Source organism: Athene noctua, chromosome 3 (genome assembly GCF_965140245.1).
Source record: "Athene noctua chromosome 3, bAthNoc1.hap1.1, whole genome shotgun sequence".
Lineage (NCBI taxonomy): Eukaryota > Metazoa > Chordata > Aves > Strigiformes > Strigidae > Athene > Athene noctua.
Genome location: NC_134039.1, coordinates 9,353,807 through 9,375,988, shown reverse-complemented (window position 1 = coordinate 9,375,988; position 22,182 = coordinate 9,353,807). Strand labels below are relative to the sequence as shown.

The window sequence follows — 22,182 nt, the reverse complement described above, 5'->3', positions numbered from 1 at the left end:
GCCCCTGGCTAAGCAATAGTCAGCTGAAATTCAGGAGCGGCCCTTTCCCTTAATGTCTGAAAGTGAAGAAGCTGAGCCTCTGAACCTTGCCTCTCTGTGGGGCAATAGCTCCTGCTGAGTCCTTGCCAGGGGTCCTAATGCAGCTAGATGCTGAAATCAGTAGGATGGGGCTGACTGAAGAAAAAATGGGTAGTGTAGCATCCAGCCACTGTGTGTCCTTCTCTCCCACCCGTGCTGGACGCACCACTAGTGCCTCCCTTCCAGCTAGTGAGCCAGTGGCCTCTTTGCATCACTCGTCCCCACTCCTTTTGGAGTTGTACGTGTTTGAGGAGCAACACCAGAGTCATCCCCCTGAGCCTAGTTGCCTAAACAGTTGGCAGCAGTCACCCAGTGGCCCTGCAGGGATGATGCTACCTGATGCCAGAGCTTGGTTCCTTCTTTGATGGGCATCTTCTTTGCAGCAGATTGTACACAGGCTGCAGCCCCAAAGGCTTCTCTGCCAGGGACTTGCATTTCACACCTGCTTTTCAGGTACAGGAATACAGCCTTGTTTAATTAACCCCTGTGATTAGAAACATTAGCGCTCCGCTCCCAACTTCCCCAACAACACAAGCAAGGCCCTCATAAGGCTCACTGCTTGTTCCTAGTAGTCAGAGATAGCACTGGGAGATCCTGCAAATGCTGCATTTGATCTGAGCTGTTACTGCAGTGCAGCACATTGAATTTTGAATACAGAAATTGCATGGAGTGGTCTGATCGTATGTACATTCCTGTTCAGTCCAGCAGCCTGTTCACTGTCATGTTTTTCCCTGTATCTCTCAAGAAGATGCCATTTGCGGGCAGCTGAGTGGGTGGGGAAGGCAAGAACTGCAGCACTTACTGCTCTCCCCACACAAATGCCAACTTGCCATTCACTTAAATTTGCCCTGAGCACCTTTTTAAAATGTGGTTCAATTTCCTTCTTTCAGAGCTTTTGCTGGCACTTATCATCCTGGAATGGTACTTAATCAGTCCCTGTCTGAATTCTCTGTAAGGATAATTGATGTCCATGCCTCCAACAAGCTGAAAATTGTTCCTCCCCCCCCCCCAGCCTTTGACATATAAAGGGACTTTGTTTTCTTCAGTGGATGTTTTTGTCTAATAGGCAAATGACCCTGGCTGTAAGGCTTGTGGAGTGGGGTACAGCTGCAGACACCTGCCTTTTCAGCCCAGGGCAGGAGAGGTGTGGTGCCCTTTCTGGATTAAAGATGAGGACTGTCTCTGGAGCTCATCCCATGAAGGCACCGGACACGTTGCAGGGGTGTGTTTTTCTCCGAACTGTTTGATCCCATCTTTTCCCAGGGCGGTTTCAAAAACGAAGTCACCCTGTCTCAGGAGCACTTTCAGATGTTCTTCCAAATCACACTGAAGCTTGCTTTGGGACGCGGCAGTCGGGGTATCCACACCTGGGCAGGCGAAAGATCACTGGAGATCCAGAAGGGCCACTCTGCACAGATTTGAACTTCCAGCCCTTTCAGTGAGAAGGTAATTAGTCTTCTGAAGAAATGAGTCAGAAGCTCTCCCTGCCACTTTCAAACGTTTAAACCAGCCTGGTGCTGCTGACATGCCTTTGGTGTGCCCAAGTGTTGCAACATCTTCCGAACTGGTAGCATGATGGGGAATCAAACCGCCATGTGTGAGGTTATGCACATCTCGTTGTGACTACAAAATCTTTAGTAAAGCCCAGTATTTTGCTTTCCCAATTTTTCAAAAAAACCCAACCTCTTTTGGAGTACAAACTGGTTCTGAGTCAGCACTATGAATACCTGAGCCTGCACACAACCTGAGACAACTGTCCGCTTCTCATTTATCCTGTTCACCTCAATGCATAGTTAATGCCATAGCCTAAAAATGGTGCAACACCTAAGACTGGTGTCAACCTCTGAAGTACTGTTTTCTACAAAGGCTGGAGAACAAACCACCTAACTCACTTGTTCCATCCTCCCTGGATGCCCACATTGGTGTCTCTGTGAAGCCCAACAAACCATTTACTAGAAAACCTCCCAAACTTGGACTTACCCTGAATTTGACTTGCTGACACGTGTGCTCAGTGCAGGTAGTTGTGGCACTTTGTGAAAGCGTAGGGACAGTCAGGTGAATGGAGTTTGTTAGAAAAATAGGATCCCGAGGGGTTCAGGCCTGGTGGTGCCTTCATTCTCCTACCAAAGGGAAATGTGAATTTTGAACAGCCACTGCACTGAAGTGCTCAAGACACCAGAGGGCTCTACTGCGAGATGTACAACTGAATTGCCACGAAGTCCGTGGGATTTTGCTCTCTAGGCATGCTCTGATTTTTGATGATCCCCCAAAAACTAGCTGCTGCCGGCAGCATGGGCCTCAACTTCTTACTTGCAGCATGACCGTGGCTCTAATTCAGGTTGCTTCTGTCCTCAGCTCTGCTATTTTTTATCAGGACACAGCAGTGCTTAGGAATTCTGTAGAAACTTACTGTGCATAGTGTGTCTTGTGGAAGCACCAAGGCTATGCTGAGAAAGCAGTTGCTGACAGCACTTGACTTCATTTGGAAGGCAACCCCTCTCGGTGTTCTCAGCGGTGTCGTAGTTTTCCCCAACCTGTTTGACAAACGAGCCTACCTGTAGTTGCGTTTGTGCCTTTCCTGTAGGAAGTTTATGTTGAAGGCTCGCCAGGCTTTGCTCGCTTGGACGGGGAAATCTCTTACATGACTTGCCTTGTCTGCTCAAGAATTTTGGCTGCCTCTGTTGGCATGATAGGGAAATGTATTTGCTAGGCTTTTATCCTTAAAGGGATAGAATTTAGCTGGTATTTGACACTTAAAAGGATATAACATTTCTTCAAAAACAGAATGCACAAGCGTATACATTCTCAGTCTGTTGCCTAGGATATTAGCCAGACAACTCCTAATAACGCTAAAGCCTAGCAGTGTAAGATTAAAATACATTAGTTGGGCATAAATTGTCAGTATGTTGCCCAAGAAATCTTAATGTGCATAGGAAATGCACCCAAAGCCTAGTACAAATCTTACTTGTCAAAGCCTTTGTGATACTTAGGGGGTTAATTTCAAGAATGCTTTATTGGACTTATTTTAATTATTTGGAAGTTGCTCTTCCCAACTCGAGTGATGCCTGGTATTCTTACGTGGCAGTTTCTGCTCGGTTTCAAAACATCTTGATCACCTTGTGCCGTTGGTGTGCGGGCCTGTGGTCCCTTTCATTTGTTCACGGCAACATCGGGAAACTGCTGGTGCGAAAAACCAGCGAGGGCTGGAGCGGGACTCGGGTGTCTGTGCCCGAGGAACGGTGGTGGCAGATGTGGCACAGACGTGCTCGTCCCAGCCGGGCGGGACAGAGGGCTCGGTGCGCGGGGACACGGCAGGCCGCGCTCCCCCGCCGAGCCTCGCCACGCACCCGGCTGCCAGCGGGGCCAGCGCCGGGTCAACGGCTCTTCATTTTGCACCGCGCAAAATCCCCGCCTTGGGGACTGGACGGCGCGGTCCTGTGCGCGCAGGCTGCAGCTCCGCGGCGCAGTGCTGGGCTGGGCCGGGCCGAACCGCTCCGCTCCGCACCGCACCGCACCGCACCGCACCGCACCGCACCCCTGCCCGGCGCTGCGCCGTGCGCGCCCCGCTGCTCCGCGCCCCGCGGAGGCGAGGGGCGGTGCTGCCAGTCGCAGAGCGCCGCCCCATTGGCCGCCGGGCGCGGCGCTTAGCATGTCTCCGCCCCTCCCGCGCCGTCCCATTGGCCGCGGGCCAGAGGCGCTTTGCATGGCCCCGCCCCCCCGCGCCGCCTGGCCGGCGCTGCGCTGCGGTGCGGTGTCGGGCCGGCGGCGCGGCGCAGTGCAGGAGCCGGAGCCGGGCCGCGGGCAGCACCGCCGCTTCGCTGGCGTCTGGCGGGGCGGCGCGGGGCGGCAGCCGGCTGCGGCCGGCGGGGCGAAGCGAAGCGACCGGCGTGTCTCGCCGCGCCCCCTCGCTGTTCTCTTCCCCCCCGCTTTCCTGGGAGCCGCTCCCCCCCGGGTCCCGCGGGTGCAGCATGAAGTGCAGCGATGGCTCGGAGAGGTAAGACGGCGGTGAGGACGCTGGAAGATCTGACGCTGGACTCCGGGTATGGTGGCGCGGCGGACTCGGTGCGCTCCTCCAACTTGTCGCTGTGCTGCTCGGATTCGCACCCCGCGTACCCCTATGGAGGAAGCTGCTGGCCGCACCTAACTGACTCCATGCACAGTCGGCACAACAGCTTCGACACCGTCAACACCGTCCTAGCGGAAGACTCCGAGGTGCTGGACTGCGCGGGGCAGCAGTGCTCCCGGCTCCTGCCCGACCTTGAGGAGGTCCCCTGGAGCCTGGAGGAGGTGGAGGCGCTGCTGCTGCCGCCGCCGCGCCGGGAGCCGCGGGCGCCGGGTGCCGCCGCCGCCAGCCCCGGGAGCCGGGATGCGGCGGCGCGGCTCTCGACGCTGGTGAGCCGGGCGCTGGTGCGCATCGCCCGGGAGGCGCAGCGCCTGAGCCTCCGCTTCGCCAAGTGCACCAAGCACGAGGTGCGGAGCGCCATGGAGATCGTCCTGGGCTGGACGCTGGCGGCCCGCTGCACGGCGGCCGCCCTCGGCGCCCTCTCCCTCTACAACATGAGCGGCAGCGGCGGCGACCGCTTCAGCCGCGGCAAGTCGGCGCGGTGCGGGCTGGCCTTCTCCGTGGGCAAGTTCTACCGCTGGATGGTGGACAGCCGCGTGGCCCTGCGCATCCACGAGCACGCCGCCATCTACCTCACCGCCGGCACCGAGAGCCTCTTCCGCGACATCCACGCCCGGGTGCTGGCCGGCCCCGGCCCCGCTCCCGCCGCCCCGCTCCCGCCGCCCGGCCGCCCCCCGGCCGCTGCCGCCGCCGCCCCGGCCGAGAAGGAGAAGGAGGGCGGCGAGGCGCCCCGGTTCACGCTGGAGGCGCTGGAGCAGACGGTCAACAACGACCCCGAGCTCTGGGGCTTGCTGCAGCCCTACCAGCACCTCATCTGCGGCAAGAACGCCAGCGGTGAGTGCGGCCGCGGGGCGGGACCGGGCGCCGCCGACCACCTGCTGCGCCGGCCGGGGCGGGACCCGACCCCCCCATGCCCCGCGGCGGGCGCGGGGTGGCCGGGGAGGCAGGAGGGGGCAGCGCCGTCGGTTTGCCCCTTCCCGGCCGTGCCCGGCCCGGAGTGCGGGGAGGGAGCTGCCGAGCATCCCCGCCTGGCTCTGCCGGGGCTGCCTGCCTGCGGGCCGGGGGGGTGTGTGTATTTAGGGGCAGCTGGCAGCGGTGTGGGCGAGGGCTGGGTGATAGACATCGTTCGGATCTTCAGTTTTCCACAGGAAATGGCAGAAGCGCAGCTGAGCGCTCCTAGGCGAGATCAAACTTTGTTACATATGCAGTGGTTTGGCCAGAGATTGCGTGGTTGGCGCTGAAATGCAGTCTTTCTGGACAGATTTCATTCGTGTTGCTGCTTGTTTACCCAGAGCTTGACACAGATGCAACACGGTGATGCATCAGCTTCCTGGGGATTTTTTTTCCCCCTTTCTTTCCTTTTTAAAACGAAGAGTCTCGGTATTTCTAATGAGTTCTCATTCGGCAGAGCAGGATCCCAAAGTTGACGTTTCTTATTTCAGCTCCCTCTGTTTGTCAGGGAAGGGAAAAGAGAACGAGCCGCGTCTCGGGGAGTCAGAGTTAAAATCGGGTGGTTTTCTCCTACCTTCTAAGCGTGCACAGGCACATGCATACGCTTTGCACATGCATACACTTTTATTAAGCTTAGATAGAAAATACCTGTCAAGCTGAGATGCAAATATTGGCGGCGGGGGGGGAGGGGAACCGGGAGAACAAGGATAACTGGAAGCTTAGATCGGGTCTGCAGATAAGCCCTGTTAAGTTGTTATAGCCACGGAGGATGCATTACAGCTAATTATCTGTGGTGTTAAGACACCTTCTCTCCCATAAGAGACCCAAAGGAGGATGCCAAGCAGGAGCGAAAGAAAGGAGCAAATCCTCCTCCCCGGTGTAAGCAAATGCGGCTCCGTTATATTCCTCTGGTGGTTCTGCTCCAGCCGTGGATGTCCTCCCCTCGAAATGCATCTGCTCTCGGGGGCATGTGTGGCCGGACCCTTACCCTTTATTCTCGCGCCGCTGCAGGCGAGCACTTCCCCGTCCCCCCCCTCCAGGAGTGCCACCGCTGTTTTCTTCCTCGGGTCCTGGTGCTGTGCCTGTAGGTTTCAGATGGCACTGTGCTGTGTTTCTGACATTGCAGCACTGGCTGTGCAGGCTCCTACTGAGCCTTTCATTTTGTTTTGCGGCTCTCTCAACTCCCTCTATATTAGCTCGGTGGATTTAAATGAACTTCATTCTGACCCCCATTTATCTCCTTTCCAGGGACACGATTCGGTGTTATTGTCTCCATTTTGTTGTAGCTTTACCTGGCACAGATCTCCTTGGTAGCTCAGTCCTGACTCGAGCAAATGGCATTTTTCCAAGATGTTCGAATCAGACCCTAACAAGTTGTCCATTTTGTTTTGCCTCTCTCCCTCAGTCATTATGCTTTCTGTGCTAATGACTGTAATGTTGTTTTGCTCTTTAGCATCCTATACTACATGGTTTGGCATCCTGTTATATATATTTAGTTACAGGTGCAAACAAGAGTCAGGCCTTCTTGTAATAAAAGCCATTTTTTACTGCTGGTTACATGTATTTAGATTTAATCCAGTGACGCGTTGCACGCTCTTAAGTACTTTCATGGCAACCAAAACAGCCATTATAAACCATTAAACGCATCAGCCTCTTTCTTCACCAGTGAGATATGTATCTGTTTGTATAGTCCTCACCATTTTGATGTCTGAGTGCTCCATGGTTGCTTGCAAATGTTTCCTTCTCAGGCACTTGGAGAGTGAAGAGATCTGATGTGAGAGGTTATTTGACCTGCTCGAAACTGTTTGGGCAGCCTGTGGTAGGAGGATAGGACTGCTGGAAGCTACATCTCTATATAGTGGCATAACCACAAGTTCATCCTTCCTCTCTACTCGGTACCTGAAACACCGGGATAAAGTAACTTAATAGGTAGCAGACTTCTCCCATCTCTCTGTACTACTTCAGGAGAAGAGACGGGTCTTGTATTCTGGACGCTCGATAAATCAGGGTGCCTGCCTCCAGCTGGATGGCATGTGGACACACAGGCACTGAAATGGGTGGATTTGGTCCCTCAGACGTAGATGAGGAGTGGTGGTGGGGCGCTTCCTGGAGGTACCATGGCCAGTGTCATTTGAGTGAAGGGAGGAGGAGGAAGGTAATGCAAAAGCAGATCCCCTAGCGGTACTTTATCTGAGGGAGAGGTATATTGGGGGAGAGGTGGTGTCTCTCTGGCAGACAAATGTCAAACCTTTAAAAATTTTCCAGGCTACATTCAACACTTTAAATTTCATTTGGACACTAAAAACCGGCAACCCGTGAAGATCACGGGATGCAAGCCTGCGAGGAACATGAGTTTGTTCATGGTGTAGTCTGAGATTGCTCTAGTACTGTTCGTGAACGTGAAGTGTTGGGGGAAGATGGTCTGAGGATCTGCAAGACACAAACCATTCTTTCAGGGCTTCCCTGTCAGCTGTGCAGAGCGTTTAGTGGTTGTGGTTGAGGTTTTTCAGCCTGGTGTTATACTCGGTCATCTTGGAAGCTGCTGAATAAGATCAGTATTGCCTGATAACCTTCTCCTTCCTATAAATGACAGTCATGTGCCTTCAGACAAAGAAGATGCCTGAGATGGTTATTTCGGTGGGTGCTTCAGCCTGCTGGGCTTGTCTTGGGTATGTCTGGCCCAAACTGCTCAGCTGCCTCAAAGGAGCCCCGCTCTTCAGCGGGTGCCTGCTCATTCCTTGTGTGGGGTTGAAGGCACATGGATGAGGGTGATGGCATTCGTTTGTGGCCCGCTGCCTGCAAAGCACATCTCCTTGACAAGCCTCTTGATAACCTGTTGTGTGGGATTGGGGGTAGGGGTGACAAAGGAGAAGCAGGCAGTGGTGTCGGGAGCAACCTGCTGGAGTATGCCAGCAGCTGCTGGCATCTTGGCTGAGCTTATTGTAGTTACTGTATTGGAAAGAATAACCTTAAAAGCACTCTGAGGTAGTAGTAATTTTTTTCCCCTGCACAACCAGAATTTTAATGTCATTGTTGAATGAAAATTAAAAACTTTACGTTTGGGATTTCATTGGCGCTTAAATGTTTCAATTATGGGCTCTGTCTGAACAGCACAGTACACATTTTACATCCTACAACAGTCACGCGGAGTGTTATTTCCCTTGAAATAGCGGGAGCAAAATATTGTCTACTCAATGAAAGGCAGTAAAAGCTGGCACCTCTGTGGTTTAAGTTATATTATTTTCACTTCTTTATTGCTCATCAAACCCCTACTTTTAGGCCAGTTCTGAGAGCTGCTTTGAGATGACTGGGAAGTTTCCCCGGGTCTTGGATCCAGTGGAAATTATAGGAGTAAGTCCATGTATTTAATTTTCACAGTGGATGTTCGGATGGCATGTCCAAGTAGCTCAGAGTCACCTGCACTGTATTATAAAGGTCCTCTTTTACCAGGCAGAGGGATGGACAGCAGTATGTTAAGTTTAGAAAACAGGATGTTCCTGTTTCAGTCTTGAGGGGTCTCCTTACCTTATGTGGCAGGACTCGTGGTGGGAAGGGCAGAGGCCATGAGGGAGACAGCCAGGGAGCTGGAGATCACGGGGAGGAGGTTTCTGCGGAGCGGCCAGCGTGCACAATTCTGCCCTGTCTGTTTGTGTACAGCTATCAAAAACAGTTATTTGGAACCCAACTGCATCCCTGTGGTTTCTTCCTATTCTTGATATTATTTAGAGAGGAAGACACAACAACGACGAAGAAACCCAGGATTAGGTCAGGCTTGGCTGACACGTGTCAGCTAACCTCAGTTTAACCTCAACCTCTTCTAATCCAGGCGAACTAGAGGGACTCAAAGCAAATAAGAAATACCAGTACATTAGCACAGTTTTAACTAAATCAGTTAATTCTTTTAAGTTCTGATACATATGTATACATAGTGTGTGTTTATAGAGACCATACCCCTCCTTTACTGGTGAGCATACTGTTATCTGTTCATTACTTCTCTGTTTTCTATTGTAGTCAAACCATTCAAGATGCTATTACAACTTTAGGGGCAATGTAAAAATCAACCTAAAACTTATTTCAGCTGGGATGATGGAGGAATATTTGGGCACAAAATGGAATTTCCTGCCTTTTTTCCTAGACTTCATTTAACTGCAGTGTCAAGAACATCATCCCCCCCCCCCCCCCCCCTTACGTTTCAATTGTATTTTTTGCTAGTAAAAAAAAATTTGGAATACAGTTTGAAGTTCCATATATGCACCTCTATGTTATACTTAGAGGTTAGTTAGGTCTTTGCTGTTACATTTTTTCCCATCTGCTTCTAGGTACTTGAGTCCCTTGCCCAGAGGCTCACATGAGTAGCAGTGCAACAAATAATGTGTATTTTTGCTTGATTCTCTTACCTGAAAACCTCCCAAGAAAACGTCCACAGCCACTCTGATCAAGTTGTGAATGTGTTCCCCTTCCAGATGGAAGGTAGAGTTGCCTGTCCAAAGGGCAGAACGTTGTGCCTGATTGTGTCCACCAGTGCTGGAGGGAGCTGGCTGGGGTGGCAATGGGGAAACCGTGCTCTTCCCCTGGAATGCGCTGGGTTGGTTTAACTCCTGGTCTTGTCAGGAGTGGGACAGATGGATGCTCAGCCATAACGTGTGCACTCACTGCAGACCTCTGTTGCCTTGTAAGAGTTGAGAAGAAGCAATGGTGGGACTGGGAAGTAGAGACCCAGTGGGAAGTTGTGGTTTGACTGACCAGCTGATGAAGATTTATTTCCCTCCGGACATTTTTATTCATATAATTTGTTTCACTTACAACTATAACTGAAAAAAAAAATATTCCAGAAATTATTATACCAGAACACACAGAATAATCATAAATCTGATGTATGCCCATATAATTATTCCCTTTGCCGTGTTGGAAAGTACCTTCATATCAGTTATTAGCTATGGCTGCACTAGGGAGTTCTAGGGCTGCAGCTACATCGCTTAGTTTCTGATGTAAATGAGGCTTTGGGATGATGACTGGGAAGTATGATTGATACAAGGAACATGTTAGGGGCATAGCAGCAGAGTTTTAGCAGTATATTGGGTTCCTGGCTTTTTTGCTGAATGCTCTCAGGCTTCATGTAATCTTACAGCTCTCCCATAAGCTGGTGACACGAAAGTGCAGGTGAGTGTTAAGAGACAACTTTGCACCTTTCCCTAATGCTGCTGCAAATGGTCTCTCTTCCGTAGCTGCTTAAAGTTACTTTGAGTGAAAAAGACACCATGGTTAGCATGTTGGTGTTTGTGCAGTACGTATTGAACCAAGCTGTTGGTTATCAGTCAGAAATCTTTCACCTTGTCCAGAGGAAATATCCAGTGGTGCACCGGCTGGGGTCATCTATGGCCTGAACCTTTTCTCTCTTGTCCTGGGCAGGGACTGAGTTCTTTCTCAGAGGAAAGCTTTATGGTCCACCCCCCACCTTACACCCAAAGAAGGTGTGAAAGGAGAAAGCCGTGCTCGATTAGATGACAGCAGAGAAAAGAGGTGTTTCCTGGAGTGCGTGGGTGCCGGGAATTAAATCCTCTGCCCAGAGTAATTTCCTCTGGCCAATGTGTAGTGTGAAAAGAGTGGGGGCTCCTTTCAGGCAGCGTGCCAAAACTAGTGGCTTCCACCCAAAGTTGCTCTTATGCTGGCCCAGTAGAGGCTGTACAGAGAAAAAGAAGGAGGGTATGGATGAGGGAGTTCATCTCCAGGATGTGCTCTCTTGCTGTCGGGATGACGAGCATCAGCACTGCCACCATTTGTGTCCCTGAGCAGATTGGCTTTTTGTGCTCTCACAGGGGCTGAGGTGGATGTTTGGAGCCCGGTGGACTGCTCCTGTTATCTCCTTTAGCACCAAATATTAGCATTAGCTGCTGGGTGAAGAAATGAGCAGCTGTGGGCTTTGTGGCATTGTGGACTGATTTTTCCAATGCTCTCATCTCCCAGATCTCCTGTATAATCTTCATGGCATGCATCATACCTGCCCACTTTCCCAGTCTTATCCCAATTACAAGACTTTGCGCTGCCTCTCTTAGTCTCCCAGTCTGGGCTGTCATATCCAGCCCTGGCAGCAGTTCCCTCCTGCCAGTCCCTCCATCCCAGCACTCCCACCCATGGCTCTGTCTGGAGGGTGTTTTCCTTCATAGGAGGCTTCAGCAAGGCATAAAGAAAAAAGAGGGACTCTTTTGTTCCTTTGTTCTTGGCCTTGTTTTCTCCCTGACCAAAAGCGACTTACTGCACCATCTCTGTATAAATCTGTAATTATAATTGTTATGCATCTGATAAGTATTTTAAAGATTTTATACAGATGGAGTCAAAATTACCCCAGAGGTTGTGTGGTCAGCTTAGCCTCTGGTTACTTTGCCAGAGGTGTTCAGTTGGGCAGCCTGAAAACGGCACATACGTTATAGTGGACTGTGCCAGCCGAAGCCTCAAAAGCGGCTCTCGATCTGTGTCCGTGCTTTCAGAAATTTCCTGCAACAAAGAGTTTCCATCAGTGGGCTCAGCATGGCCACATTTGTGTGTCAGCATGTAAGCTTCCCATTTTCCCAGAGGGTAATACAGCAATCCTGCTGTTGTAGGCTGTGAGGAGATATAATCTGGTGGTCAGTCACTCCTTTTACTTTCCATAAAGCTACCTCTCTCTCCTGTAAAAACAGAAGAGATGAGGCTATTGATCAGCTGAAATGTGTCAGTGAGAAGGCAGCTGTAGGTTCATTTTGACAGCAGGAGTGAGGGGTGTGTTTCTGGGAGCAGTTGAAGAACAAGGAGCCATTGTTGGTGTGGCTCAGTTCAGCAGCACGAATGGGGCACAGGCACTTACGCTGACACTTTGCTGAGGCTGCAGAGGCTTGTCTCGGTTATTTTAATTAATTTAACCTGTTATACTGACCTGATGCTTTTGAATCATCACACTCCCTTACCATGGCAGTTTGTGAGTGAGGAAGAAATTGCACAAGATAGCTTATGGGACATGACCATTTTCTTGGGTTCTGTTCAAGGGGTGCCTGTCACCTTGATGATATTTTATTCTCTTCCTTGATTCCTACACTCAGTTCATAGTAAGCAGTATGCTTTTTTGGTTTCTGGAAACAATCCATGGAGTTTTATAATATGTTACTGTAAGAGGGCTGTTGGCATTCTGTGGTAAATGCATGGACCAGCTTGGAGACTGAGAAGGTGCTTGGGACACATATAGTTTCCCACAGGGAATCTCTTGGCTTATCACTGGGAAGGAAAAGAAATTAGCTTTGACTTGATTTAGAGTTAAATGATACCAGACTGGTAATAAGAAACATGAAGAAAATTAGACTACTCATACCAACAGGCCTCAAGACAGGTGATTGTTTGTGCTTCTACTAAGCTGAGCTGGTGGAGGTGTTTAGGGAGGAACGACTTGTTCACTGCAGTCGGTTCCAGGCCATTTAAAAGCACCGTGTTAAATGGCATCCTATTTGTTCAAAAAATTTGGGCCAGTTTCTGGTCTGGGTGGCTGTCACGCAGACCTGGTGTAAATCTACATGTACGGCAGTGCGTGGCTGACTGTTGCTGGTAAGGATAATAGATCTGCTTGGTGGGAACTTCGCTGGCATGGTGCTTGGGGACTGTGGTCTTCCTACTGTGAGCTTAAGGCAGTAATGGGTGTCGATACTGGCATCTTTCAAAAGATAGATGGGAGCACAGGAGACAGGTATGAGCTCTTTTTCCACCGTGTTGTAAGGCAGCAGAAAGTGAAAGTGCAGGGAGGGATCAGTGCTGCAGGATGTGTGGGAGTCGGGATGCTCGCCAGGAGATAGGAGAGCACAGAGGCGTTGCAGTGGAGCCGGGAGGGACGGGTAATACCTTTGGGTCAGCACATTCGCAGCCTGCTCCCAGAGCCCTTACGTGGATGATCTTGCTAATGTGAGCGGCACATGGACTTCACCTGGCCATAAAGGTCTCGGGACAGGCTTGTGAGTGAGCAGGCAAACAGCAACCTCTGAGATTAGGGAAGAGGCCTCTTCAAGGACTGGATTTCTGTCCTCGAGTGCTGTGGAGTAGCACCTGGACCTCTGTGAGAGTCTGAGGCTTTAAAATTAATAAAACCACCCTGCTTTTAAATTGCACTGCTATGAAATATTGCTCCCAGGTGGGGGAAGTGAACAGGGCTGGGGTTGCAGCAGAGGTATGGTGAATGCATTTGCATTTTCAAGGCAGTCAAATAATTGGAGGAAACTTTGCATCCCACAGTGTTTTGCAGTTTCTCGGGCCCTGTGGTAGTCTTGGATAAACACTTCTGGGCTGTAGTGCCTTTGCTAATATGTTGTGTTTGGCTGTGAATAAGGAGCTAACATCGGGGAAGGTTGGCTTTTCCTTGCAGAGGGCTGAGCAAGCTTTGCAAACGCCTCTCCAGGATGTTAGCCGGCAGGGATTTGGAAAAATAGAGGCTGTGGGCTGCATCCGTTCCCCAGGCTGCAGGTCCTTTGCCCCGGGTGAAGCATCTTTGCTTTTCTGTCACAAGGCAAGCTGCCACCAGCAAGGCAGGCCAGATACCTGGGGACTGATGCTGGACTCCCAGCCCTTCGGTGTGAAGTGTTGTCAAAAGAAAGATTTCAGAGGCCAGAGTCATTTTGGGTACCCACTGAGATTCTTTTTGTAGAGGATGCTAAGAAGATTTTATTGTAATACAGGGTTATTTATTTGCATGCCAGCCTATCGCAGAAGTTAGTTTCACTGCAAGCCTGGGTAGGTTAGATTTTGCTCTGGGTTGCAGTATAGTGAACAAGACTTCTAGGGGCTAGATGCAGGTACCTCTGCTGTTACTTCCCTTGATGTTTATAAAATAAGGATCACAAACCTCAATACTTCAGAAAAATTGTCCTTGTGCTACTGGTGTTATTTCACTTCTCTAGCATATATTTTGTATGGAGCAGTGTATGATAGAAGGTGGTCCAAAGATATTGCTAAACCAAATCCTGTAGTCCTGGCCTGGGCAATGCTCCCACTGATTTCTGTGGTGAGGGCAACCTGTCAAACACCAGGACAAGCTCTTGCATTTGTTAACAAAGTAAAGAAACTCCCAAGTCAAAAATGTAAGCCCAGACTTAGTTTTGCTAGAAGTAAGCTTTTTCAAAACTGAAGGTCAATATCAGTACCTCACTGCAGATATTTATTCCTAATTTGAAAGGAAAATATTTTTTTTCATTGTGTTACTGATTCATGGTGTTTAGCTTGAAGACTGCTCAGTGCAGCTTGTAAGCCCTCACGCTAACTGGCTAGCCTATTTCCGCCGGCCCACGTAAGAAAAATCCTAAAAATAGTCTGGCAGCGTATGTTTTCAAAAGTAAAGATTAGATTTTAAAAATAAGAACTTCAGTTTAATTATCTGGCATGCTGTCAGTAAGGGGGAGGGGTTTCTAAATACGCAATTCCTTTAACACGGGGAAAAAAAGCCAACTGCAAACAAGCTGTCTGTCAGTAGTTAAGACCTGCTGTTGCCTTGCTGTTGTGCTTTACCTATTAACTAGTTCTTCATTATATCACCAAGCTCAAAAAATTGCCTTATGCATCAGATAGTTTTGGATAATGAAAACAGTTTTGCAAGGTGAGTGAATACAGGGGCAGATACCAGCAACGTGCAGACTATTTTTAATGAAAAATTCCTGTCTGTGTGAATGCATATGATACATTGCCCTCTATCTTTAAGAGCATGCTTGGTGAACCACAGGTAAGACAAGCAGGAGTAATTTCAACTATTTTACAGGTTTAAAGATAGGAATGACATAAACACCTTTCTAATGCGAAGGATGGTGAACTTACATAGCAGTGTTCTTGTGGCTAAAAGTTGGGAGCCAAGGTAAGTAAGTTGGTGACACTGTCTGACACATATCAGCAGTTAAACTGTGGTGGCTGAATGCTTCCAAAGCAAGATTAAACACAAGAAAAATACCCTAGCCAAAGCTTATACCCCCTTAAGCATACAGATAGTCTAATTGATTTTCAGGATGGATATGGGCTGTCGCTTCCCTTCAGCACATAGAAACTGAATATGCGTGGGATAATTGGCAGGTTTTATATGGAGACCTGTGGTGATGAGAGCCATCAAACCACCAGAGCAGATGGGGATGCTGATGTCTGCCGGCTCTGTCTTCTCTCTGCTGACCAGGGATGTCATGGGGAGAGAAGGGCTTGAGACAACTTGAGGTTGTGGAGAGACTTGGCAGTTATCGCATGGGTGGGAAAACACCGCCTTATCAGGGCTGGTGAGGCTCTATCCAGACACCTTTAATTACAGACTGTGTCAGTGTGAGGCAGGAGCTGGTGAGTCATAAAGTGGATTTCTAAGGTTTTGGGCTGGCCCTGGATGCTCAGGCGTTGGCCGCTATCACAGGTGATTTCTCTTTTGTTCAGGGCGAGGAGGTGCAGCCATGGCAAGGTTTTCTTTTGGAAGGGACCCTGCCACCCTTACTTTTCTGCCTTTGTCACCTTGGGATTAGATGGTTCTGATTTGCCCAACTTGGGGCTATGCTTTGGGACTCCATGGGAGCTCACCTGGAATGCTGCTGCCTGCTTAATAGCTACTTCTCATGCAAACAGTGCAAACACACCCAAACTGCAGAACTGGCTACAAAGCTAGTTGCTGAGCTGAGTTAGACCTGTACCTTCGAAAGGAGCTGCAAGGCCCACGGGCAGCTTGTGCAACCCACGTTGCATACTTCTGACAGTGCTACTGAGGCATCCCTGGCTGAAATGAGAAGGTGGACTGAGGTCTTGAGGGTTGGGATTCACACCTTTTGTGGTCTGGTAGGGTCTGAGTTAGATGAGCTCCTGGGAAAACATCCATTTTGGGGTTAAGGACAGCGTTTAATGGAAGAGGGGTTGAGAAAATGAGGACAGTTGACTTCTCTCCTTGATCATCATGGGGACAGGTTCTGATCTTTTTTCCTCATGAAGGTTTTCAGTGCTGCTGGCATTGCACTGATACACTGAAATAGTTGTTGATATTTAAACTCACAAGTGTTGGCCTTGGCATAAGGAAAAATGAGAACAATTCAGCACCCCCCTAAAACATCCTCTGAGCCTGGAGTAATTGGTTCAGTTTCAGTAGCCTCATTTCCAGAAAGAAAAAGAATAGTGCAAACAGCAGAAAAGATAATGAAAGTTGGGGAGCCCAAGGGGACTATTTTGGTACGGTGACAGTCAACCAGAGTGGCATTATTTGGTCCAGAAAGAAGGCACCCAGGGGAAGCCGTGATTGCACTGTGCAAGAGAGTGAGTGGCAGAGTGGGAACTGATCAGCTGCCTATTTTTTTGCAGAGAGGCAGGATGCAAGAAGATTAAATGAAACTGAAAGAGTGAATTTAAAATAAACAGCCCTCTCCTTTTTGCAACATACTGGGGGTTTGTGGAGCTCAATACTGCAGGGAGTGACTGGGAAACAATGTGCTGGGATTATGCACGAGAAGGAGCTGTTTCTAAAGATTATATTAATACTCTGCCTTATATTAATAATTGCAGAGGAAGTACTGTTTCATGTTTTAGCCCAAGCTTCACTTGGACAGCCTTCCCAGGCATTGCACAATACATGACGGGCGTTCCTGGCCTCCCTCTGTGTTGCAGAGCCATGCGCTGCTGACTGGACGCTCTGCAAACAGAGGCTCTGTCCTGCAGTATTGCTCACACGAATAAACTTTACTTCTTTCAGTAGTCCTGTGAATGAGTAAGAGCTGCAAGACTGAATGATCTGTTCTGAACTCTTTTCATGTCAACTTCTCTAGGTTTTCTTTTGTGATTTTGATATGGGCCAGTATTTCTTCTCTGGCTTTCATATGTTCTCTGCATTAGGAGTTGTAACCCTGTAGATGTAACTGCTTCGCCCCCCTCCCCTTAACTTCAAAGAAGGTCAATATTTATGTGTCTTGCTAATGTACTGCATTCTGACAATCTCTCATGAATGCCTTTCTGAAAATAGTCTATCCAGATGGGGTAAAAATATTCACTGTCAGAGCAGAGTATTTAGAAATAGCTGTAATTTTGAGTTGTATCAAATAGAAACCCAAGAATTTGCATTTGATTAAGGACAGGTGGTTTGGTGCAGATGTTTTTTAGGTTAACTGGAATTTTTGACCTACTGTAAAAAAAACCTCTTGCTGGTGTGAGTGCTAGAGTGCTGTGAATGTTCAGCAGAAAGAAGGATGCAAAGCACCGCTTCATTACACTGGACTGCTGCATCAATAATGTAGTAACATAATGTCTTAGAGGGAAAATAATGGGCTCTAATGGTGTAACCAGTGTGTTTACTGATACCGTGGCACAATTAATTGCGGCTTTCTTAGAATTAAGTGCTGCAAACAGTTTCTGTTAAAAGTGGATGCAGAGCATTTGAGTTTAACCTCCTCCCTGCAAAGACGCAGGTAGCCTTACCCCATTCCCTTGGTATGATCCTTAGAAAAATAAAACCGGGGCTAATTAATTGAAAATGATGGTAGTGTGTTTCTCCATTCATCATCTAGCAGTGTGTGAGAGGCTGTTGCTCTGCTTTCTTATGCCTGTGTTTTGTGCCTCCGGTAACCAGAGGGACTGACCTGGTGGCAGGGGAGCAAATGCTGTGGAGGGGTTGTAGACTTCAAGACCTTGCCTTCATGTCTTTACCTGTGGGACCATGAATAACAGGACTGTGGTCTTGGTGGAGTTCTATCATCTTTCTAACACCACTGAATTTGTTGGAGAAGCTGGCAGTGCTTGCCTGAGCACTGTAGCCTCTGGGAAGGGTTTGATCTCGCTGAGAAAGGCAGCTGGTGGCCCCTTGTGTGATACCCAAGCATGGTGTGGGGAGGAGGCCCTGGGGAGGGCTGGGCAAGACGTGAGGCAGGATGGGCTGCTGAGACAGTGGGTAGACTCCATACTTTATCCAGTTGTTGAGTTATTTGCTGTTGTGGCCAAAACCCAGGGGTGGAGGGATGAGGAGGGCTTCACGTTGGGTTGAGTTGATGAAAGCTTTTCCCATCTTTGCGACATTCAGCAGACTCCTGTGTCACTTCTTCAATGCCTGACAGACTCAGCTTGCTGCCAGCCTTCCCCTACATGGGGGAAAATGGAATAGTCTCTCCAAAATCTTTTGTTTCCAGAACACTTGCAGAAATGCAGTTGTCAGTGGCCATCCCTTGTGCTGTAGTCCTTGGCCAGAGTTGGTTGAAATCTACCCATGAGCTGAAAGGTTGCTTGGGGGCATAGAGGACTGGCAGTCATGTGCAACCCCGTAAACCTCATTTTTTTTCTTAGAAACTAGGTAAGGAATGCAACTTCCCATTTTGCAAGGATTTTGAGAAATGGGTGTGCATGTTCTCATTCATATTTCTTGTAAACTCGTGTAACAGTCATGCTTGTGTCATACAGAAGACAGAGGAACTGCAGCTTGGTCCAAACATGGTTTATAGGCACCCCCAAGGATCCTGATGTCTCTGGCAGGTGAAGCTCTCACTGGTTTTGTGTTAGTGGGCTCCAAGATGTGTCTGTCCTGCTTTCTTTGCTATGTATGATCAGGGTGGGGGCACTGGGAATCCAGAATAGGATTTTTTAAGATCTATCCAGAATAGAATATTTCTTAAGGCACTGTATAATGCACCTTTGTCCCCCACTTTGAAACTGAACAGGATGTTTATGAAGGGATTTTAAGTGACAGTTGTCTGTTAGAATATTTCTTTCCTGTTACGAAATGAAAGAATTCTTCAGTTTTATCTTTTATTTTGTTATGAAAGAGCCAGAATGATACTTTCAGTCATTTCATAACCACACGCTTTCAAAACTGTACTTATCTGATCTTTTTGCTGCAGAGGATAATTGGTTTATACAAAACTAAGTATTTTCTGGTAGTGGGTTACTTGCTTTTTCACATGTATGTAGCAGCTTTGTTTTAAAAAGACTGTGCCAAGGAGAGGTCATACTTCAGTTCACAGAAGTGACAGTGTATGTTTAAAAAGTGGGACACTTCATGTAGTATAGAGAAGCAGTCATAAGTATCCATGTGATGTGAACTAGGGACTGGGACTTACTGGGAAGATTGACTGTTTAATTACCTGAGAAGAGGAGCTCGCCCTTTCACGCAAATTTGCTGGAATTTTGCTGGTAGCACTTTCTGCTAATAAAGATTTACCTTATTACCTGAAGATGCTGTGTACAGACAGACATTTGCTCTATTGTAGACTACCTGTAGCCATAAGCCCCCAGGGGCATAGCCAACTAATGGTGGTGGTGGTGGAGCTTCCTCCCTGGGAACAAGGGGGAGCTTCTTATGTGCTTGGGCAACAGTCCAGGCTTTTTTTTTTTTTTCTTACATTCACTACATGAATTTGGTGTCAGCTTTCTTCCAAAGAGTACAAAATCATAGTTTGGTTTATTTATAGAGCTGTGTGATTTATACCCTGAGATATGTCTCAGTGGTTTCAAATTACAGAGAAGCATGGAAATACTGGCTAATTTTTCCCTTACACAGTCCATAGACTCTGAGCTACAGGTCCAAGCCTAAAACTCAGCAGCTGGTAATGAAAGCAGAATTTGGTTTCACGGCCTCAAGTCTTGCTGCAAACCTTTCCTAAATTTCTGCTTTCTAATATCTGATGAGGACACGCTGCAATGATCTTCCTTAGGCTTATCGTTAATAGTGAGAGAAAGCAACTTCAGTTCCATTTAGGTCAGATATATTATCGGGCCATTCTAGTGGTTGAAGAATGGAAAAGTTCCTTTGAAATCAATATAGCTGTGTGTCATGGTTGGTTTTGGATTTTTAAAAAAACCCAAAACAACAAACCCAAACCCCAAAACCAACCAATTCCACCAAATGAGTCTGTGACCTGGTATCTTCTCAAGTTATTGAGAGTTGACCTAGAAAAGATATATACATCCTTCTGTTAATCACCATGTTTTACTGTACTTTCTATTTCTAGAGCGTGCTTGCTGAATAAAAACATCTCTTATATTTGAACTTTCATATAGTGCTTCCCTCCTTAGACAATTTTCAGTGAATACCAACCTTTGTGTTTGAAGCTCTGCTGTTGATAGAAGCTGTTCTTACAACACATATGCTTGAAATACCTCAAAATGAATGACTGACAGGGACATTAACACATAGTATGTCACAGCTTTGGCATGCCATCCATTTGTAAGGGCAGCTTAAGGGATGCTATCCAGGTCTAGCAAATATGCCACAGCCCATTGCCATCAGGTTGGCCGGTGCCTTCTCCCAGTGAATGCAAGCAATTCTCTGACAAGGAGTTTAATTTCAGGCACTCTTGCTGCCTCGGGGTGCTGGATAAGCTGTCAGCTAGTCGACAGTTTGCCTCTGTTTTACATATAGCATTGGGAAGCACCACCTCCCTTGAGCATGCACAAACCAACCTTGTAACTTGTGCACTATTTTAGTCTGGGGATGTTGAGGTTTGCCGTCACCTCACTGTTGGTGCAGGAAGCACCAGTGAGTAGGTGTAGCTGTAGCTACTTATGGTGGTAGTCAGTTTGCTGCCTCTCATTTTGGTGTAGCATCAGATGTCTGATTGTGGAAGCTCTTTTCCCTGACTCTTGGGAAGCTGGAAGGGATGTAAAGCAGGGGTGGGTAGTGCCTTCACATGTGGAAATGCCACATCTCCTGGCATGCTTGGCCTGATCCTGCGCCCTGTTCCAGCCCTGGACCTCTGCCAGGTGGAAACCATCCAGAGCTTCTGGGTAGTTGGGGTCCCTGTGGTTCCCTTTTTCTTAGTTGTGAGACTGTCTGGGGAGGCTGATGGGCCTGAAAGGAGATGCTTTGGTTGGTGTCTAGCTTTCTGTCTTAGCAGGATGTTTTCAAGGACAGTAGCTTGGAAGCCTAGTAGAAAGCAAAAGCTTAAGTGCTCTGTCTTCTTGATCTTCCTTGCAGAGACGGACTGCTCCTACCAACCCCATACATTGTGTAGACAGTCATTTCTGAAGCCTACTTGTTTCCAAAGACCTTGAGCCAAAGAGGAGGGCCTGTGGAACTCTTTCTGCTCAGAGGTGACCTTCACTGCCAGCACTGGCTCCTGCCTCAGCTTGGCAGTGTCGGGAGTCTGGTGTGGTCCCATGAGAAGCTCTGTTGGGAGGTACATAAACTCTGATTTTTTTTTTCAAGACTGCAGCAGGGCCTTTGCACAGTGGCTGATCACATTCAGAAACTCTGTGCCTTTTTTTGGCAGCAGAGGGAATCAGAAAGCTTAACGAGTCCTTTTGGCTCCTCCAGAAAGGGAAGGAGGGATTTATGTTGTTCTGTAGGCCTTTAAATAAAAATGATAGAAAGCCAAATACATTTTCTGACTTGTGCGAAGTGAATGTCTAAACTTGGAGAAGATATTTATTGCATTGCCTGCTATCCTTCAGGTACTCGAATAATTCCTTGAGAGAAAGTAAGGGTTAAGGAAAGTGGCAAAGAAGGGCAGATCCCTGCAGGAGTAGCAATTACTGTGCTGTGGGAACATTGCACGATGTCCCTTCTGTTCTTGCACACATGCACTGGACCTCTAAAGACACCTGGAATCAGTATAACATTTCAAGCCAAGACATCTATCTAGAAAAGAAGACATAGACAAGGAGGAATAACTTTGCTTCCCTGAGAAGATGCCATTTGGGTGTCAGGATCAATACCTGTTCCTGAATCAGACTCTTCCCTTGCAATGAATCATTAAGTTGCTGGAGAGCATGTGTTCCTGTATGAGGGTATGTATGTTTGCATTGCATGGATCTGAATTTGCCTGAGATGTAAATGTCTGCATTTGTATTTGACTGCTTTATGTCTACTGTGAGGCTAAAGCACCTAGAATTGCACGTGTGTGTAAGAGAAAGTAAATCTAGCTGGAAGCATTGTGGAAATTGAGACCTGATTGACCAACTGAATTGAATTTCAGTTTTGGTTGCTCAGGAACACCGGAGTGAGTAACTTCCATACCCACTTATCTCAGTATGCCTTCAAAATGCAGGTAGCAGATGTCTTAGATCGTGTCTTCAGTGGGGCCAGCTGTTGATATGCCTTG

At 48.3% G+C, this 22,182-nt stretch overlaps 1 protein-coding gene across 6 annotated transcripts in view; it reads left to right on the top strand.

Annotated features, from left to right (window-relative positions):
- Positions 1-3,898: 3,898 nt before the first annotated feature.
- Positions 3,899-22,182, top strand: part of ABTB3 (ankyrin repeat and BTB domain containing 3) — a 181,778-nt gene continuing 163,494 nt past the window's right edge. For 5 of the 6 annotated variants that reach the window (XM_074901248.1, XM_074901246.1, XM_074901244.1 and 2 more), the window contains exon 1: positions 3,899-5,035. In XM_074901248.1, coding sequence (XP_074757349.1) covers positions 4,060-5,035 — 976 coding nt within the window. In that variant the 5' untranslated portion in view covers positions 3,899-4,059. Of the gene's footprint in view, positions 5,036-16,993; positions 17,007-22,182 lie in introns of all 6 variants that reach the window. The other variant, XM_074901247.1, reaches the window with a different exon arrangement.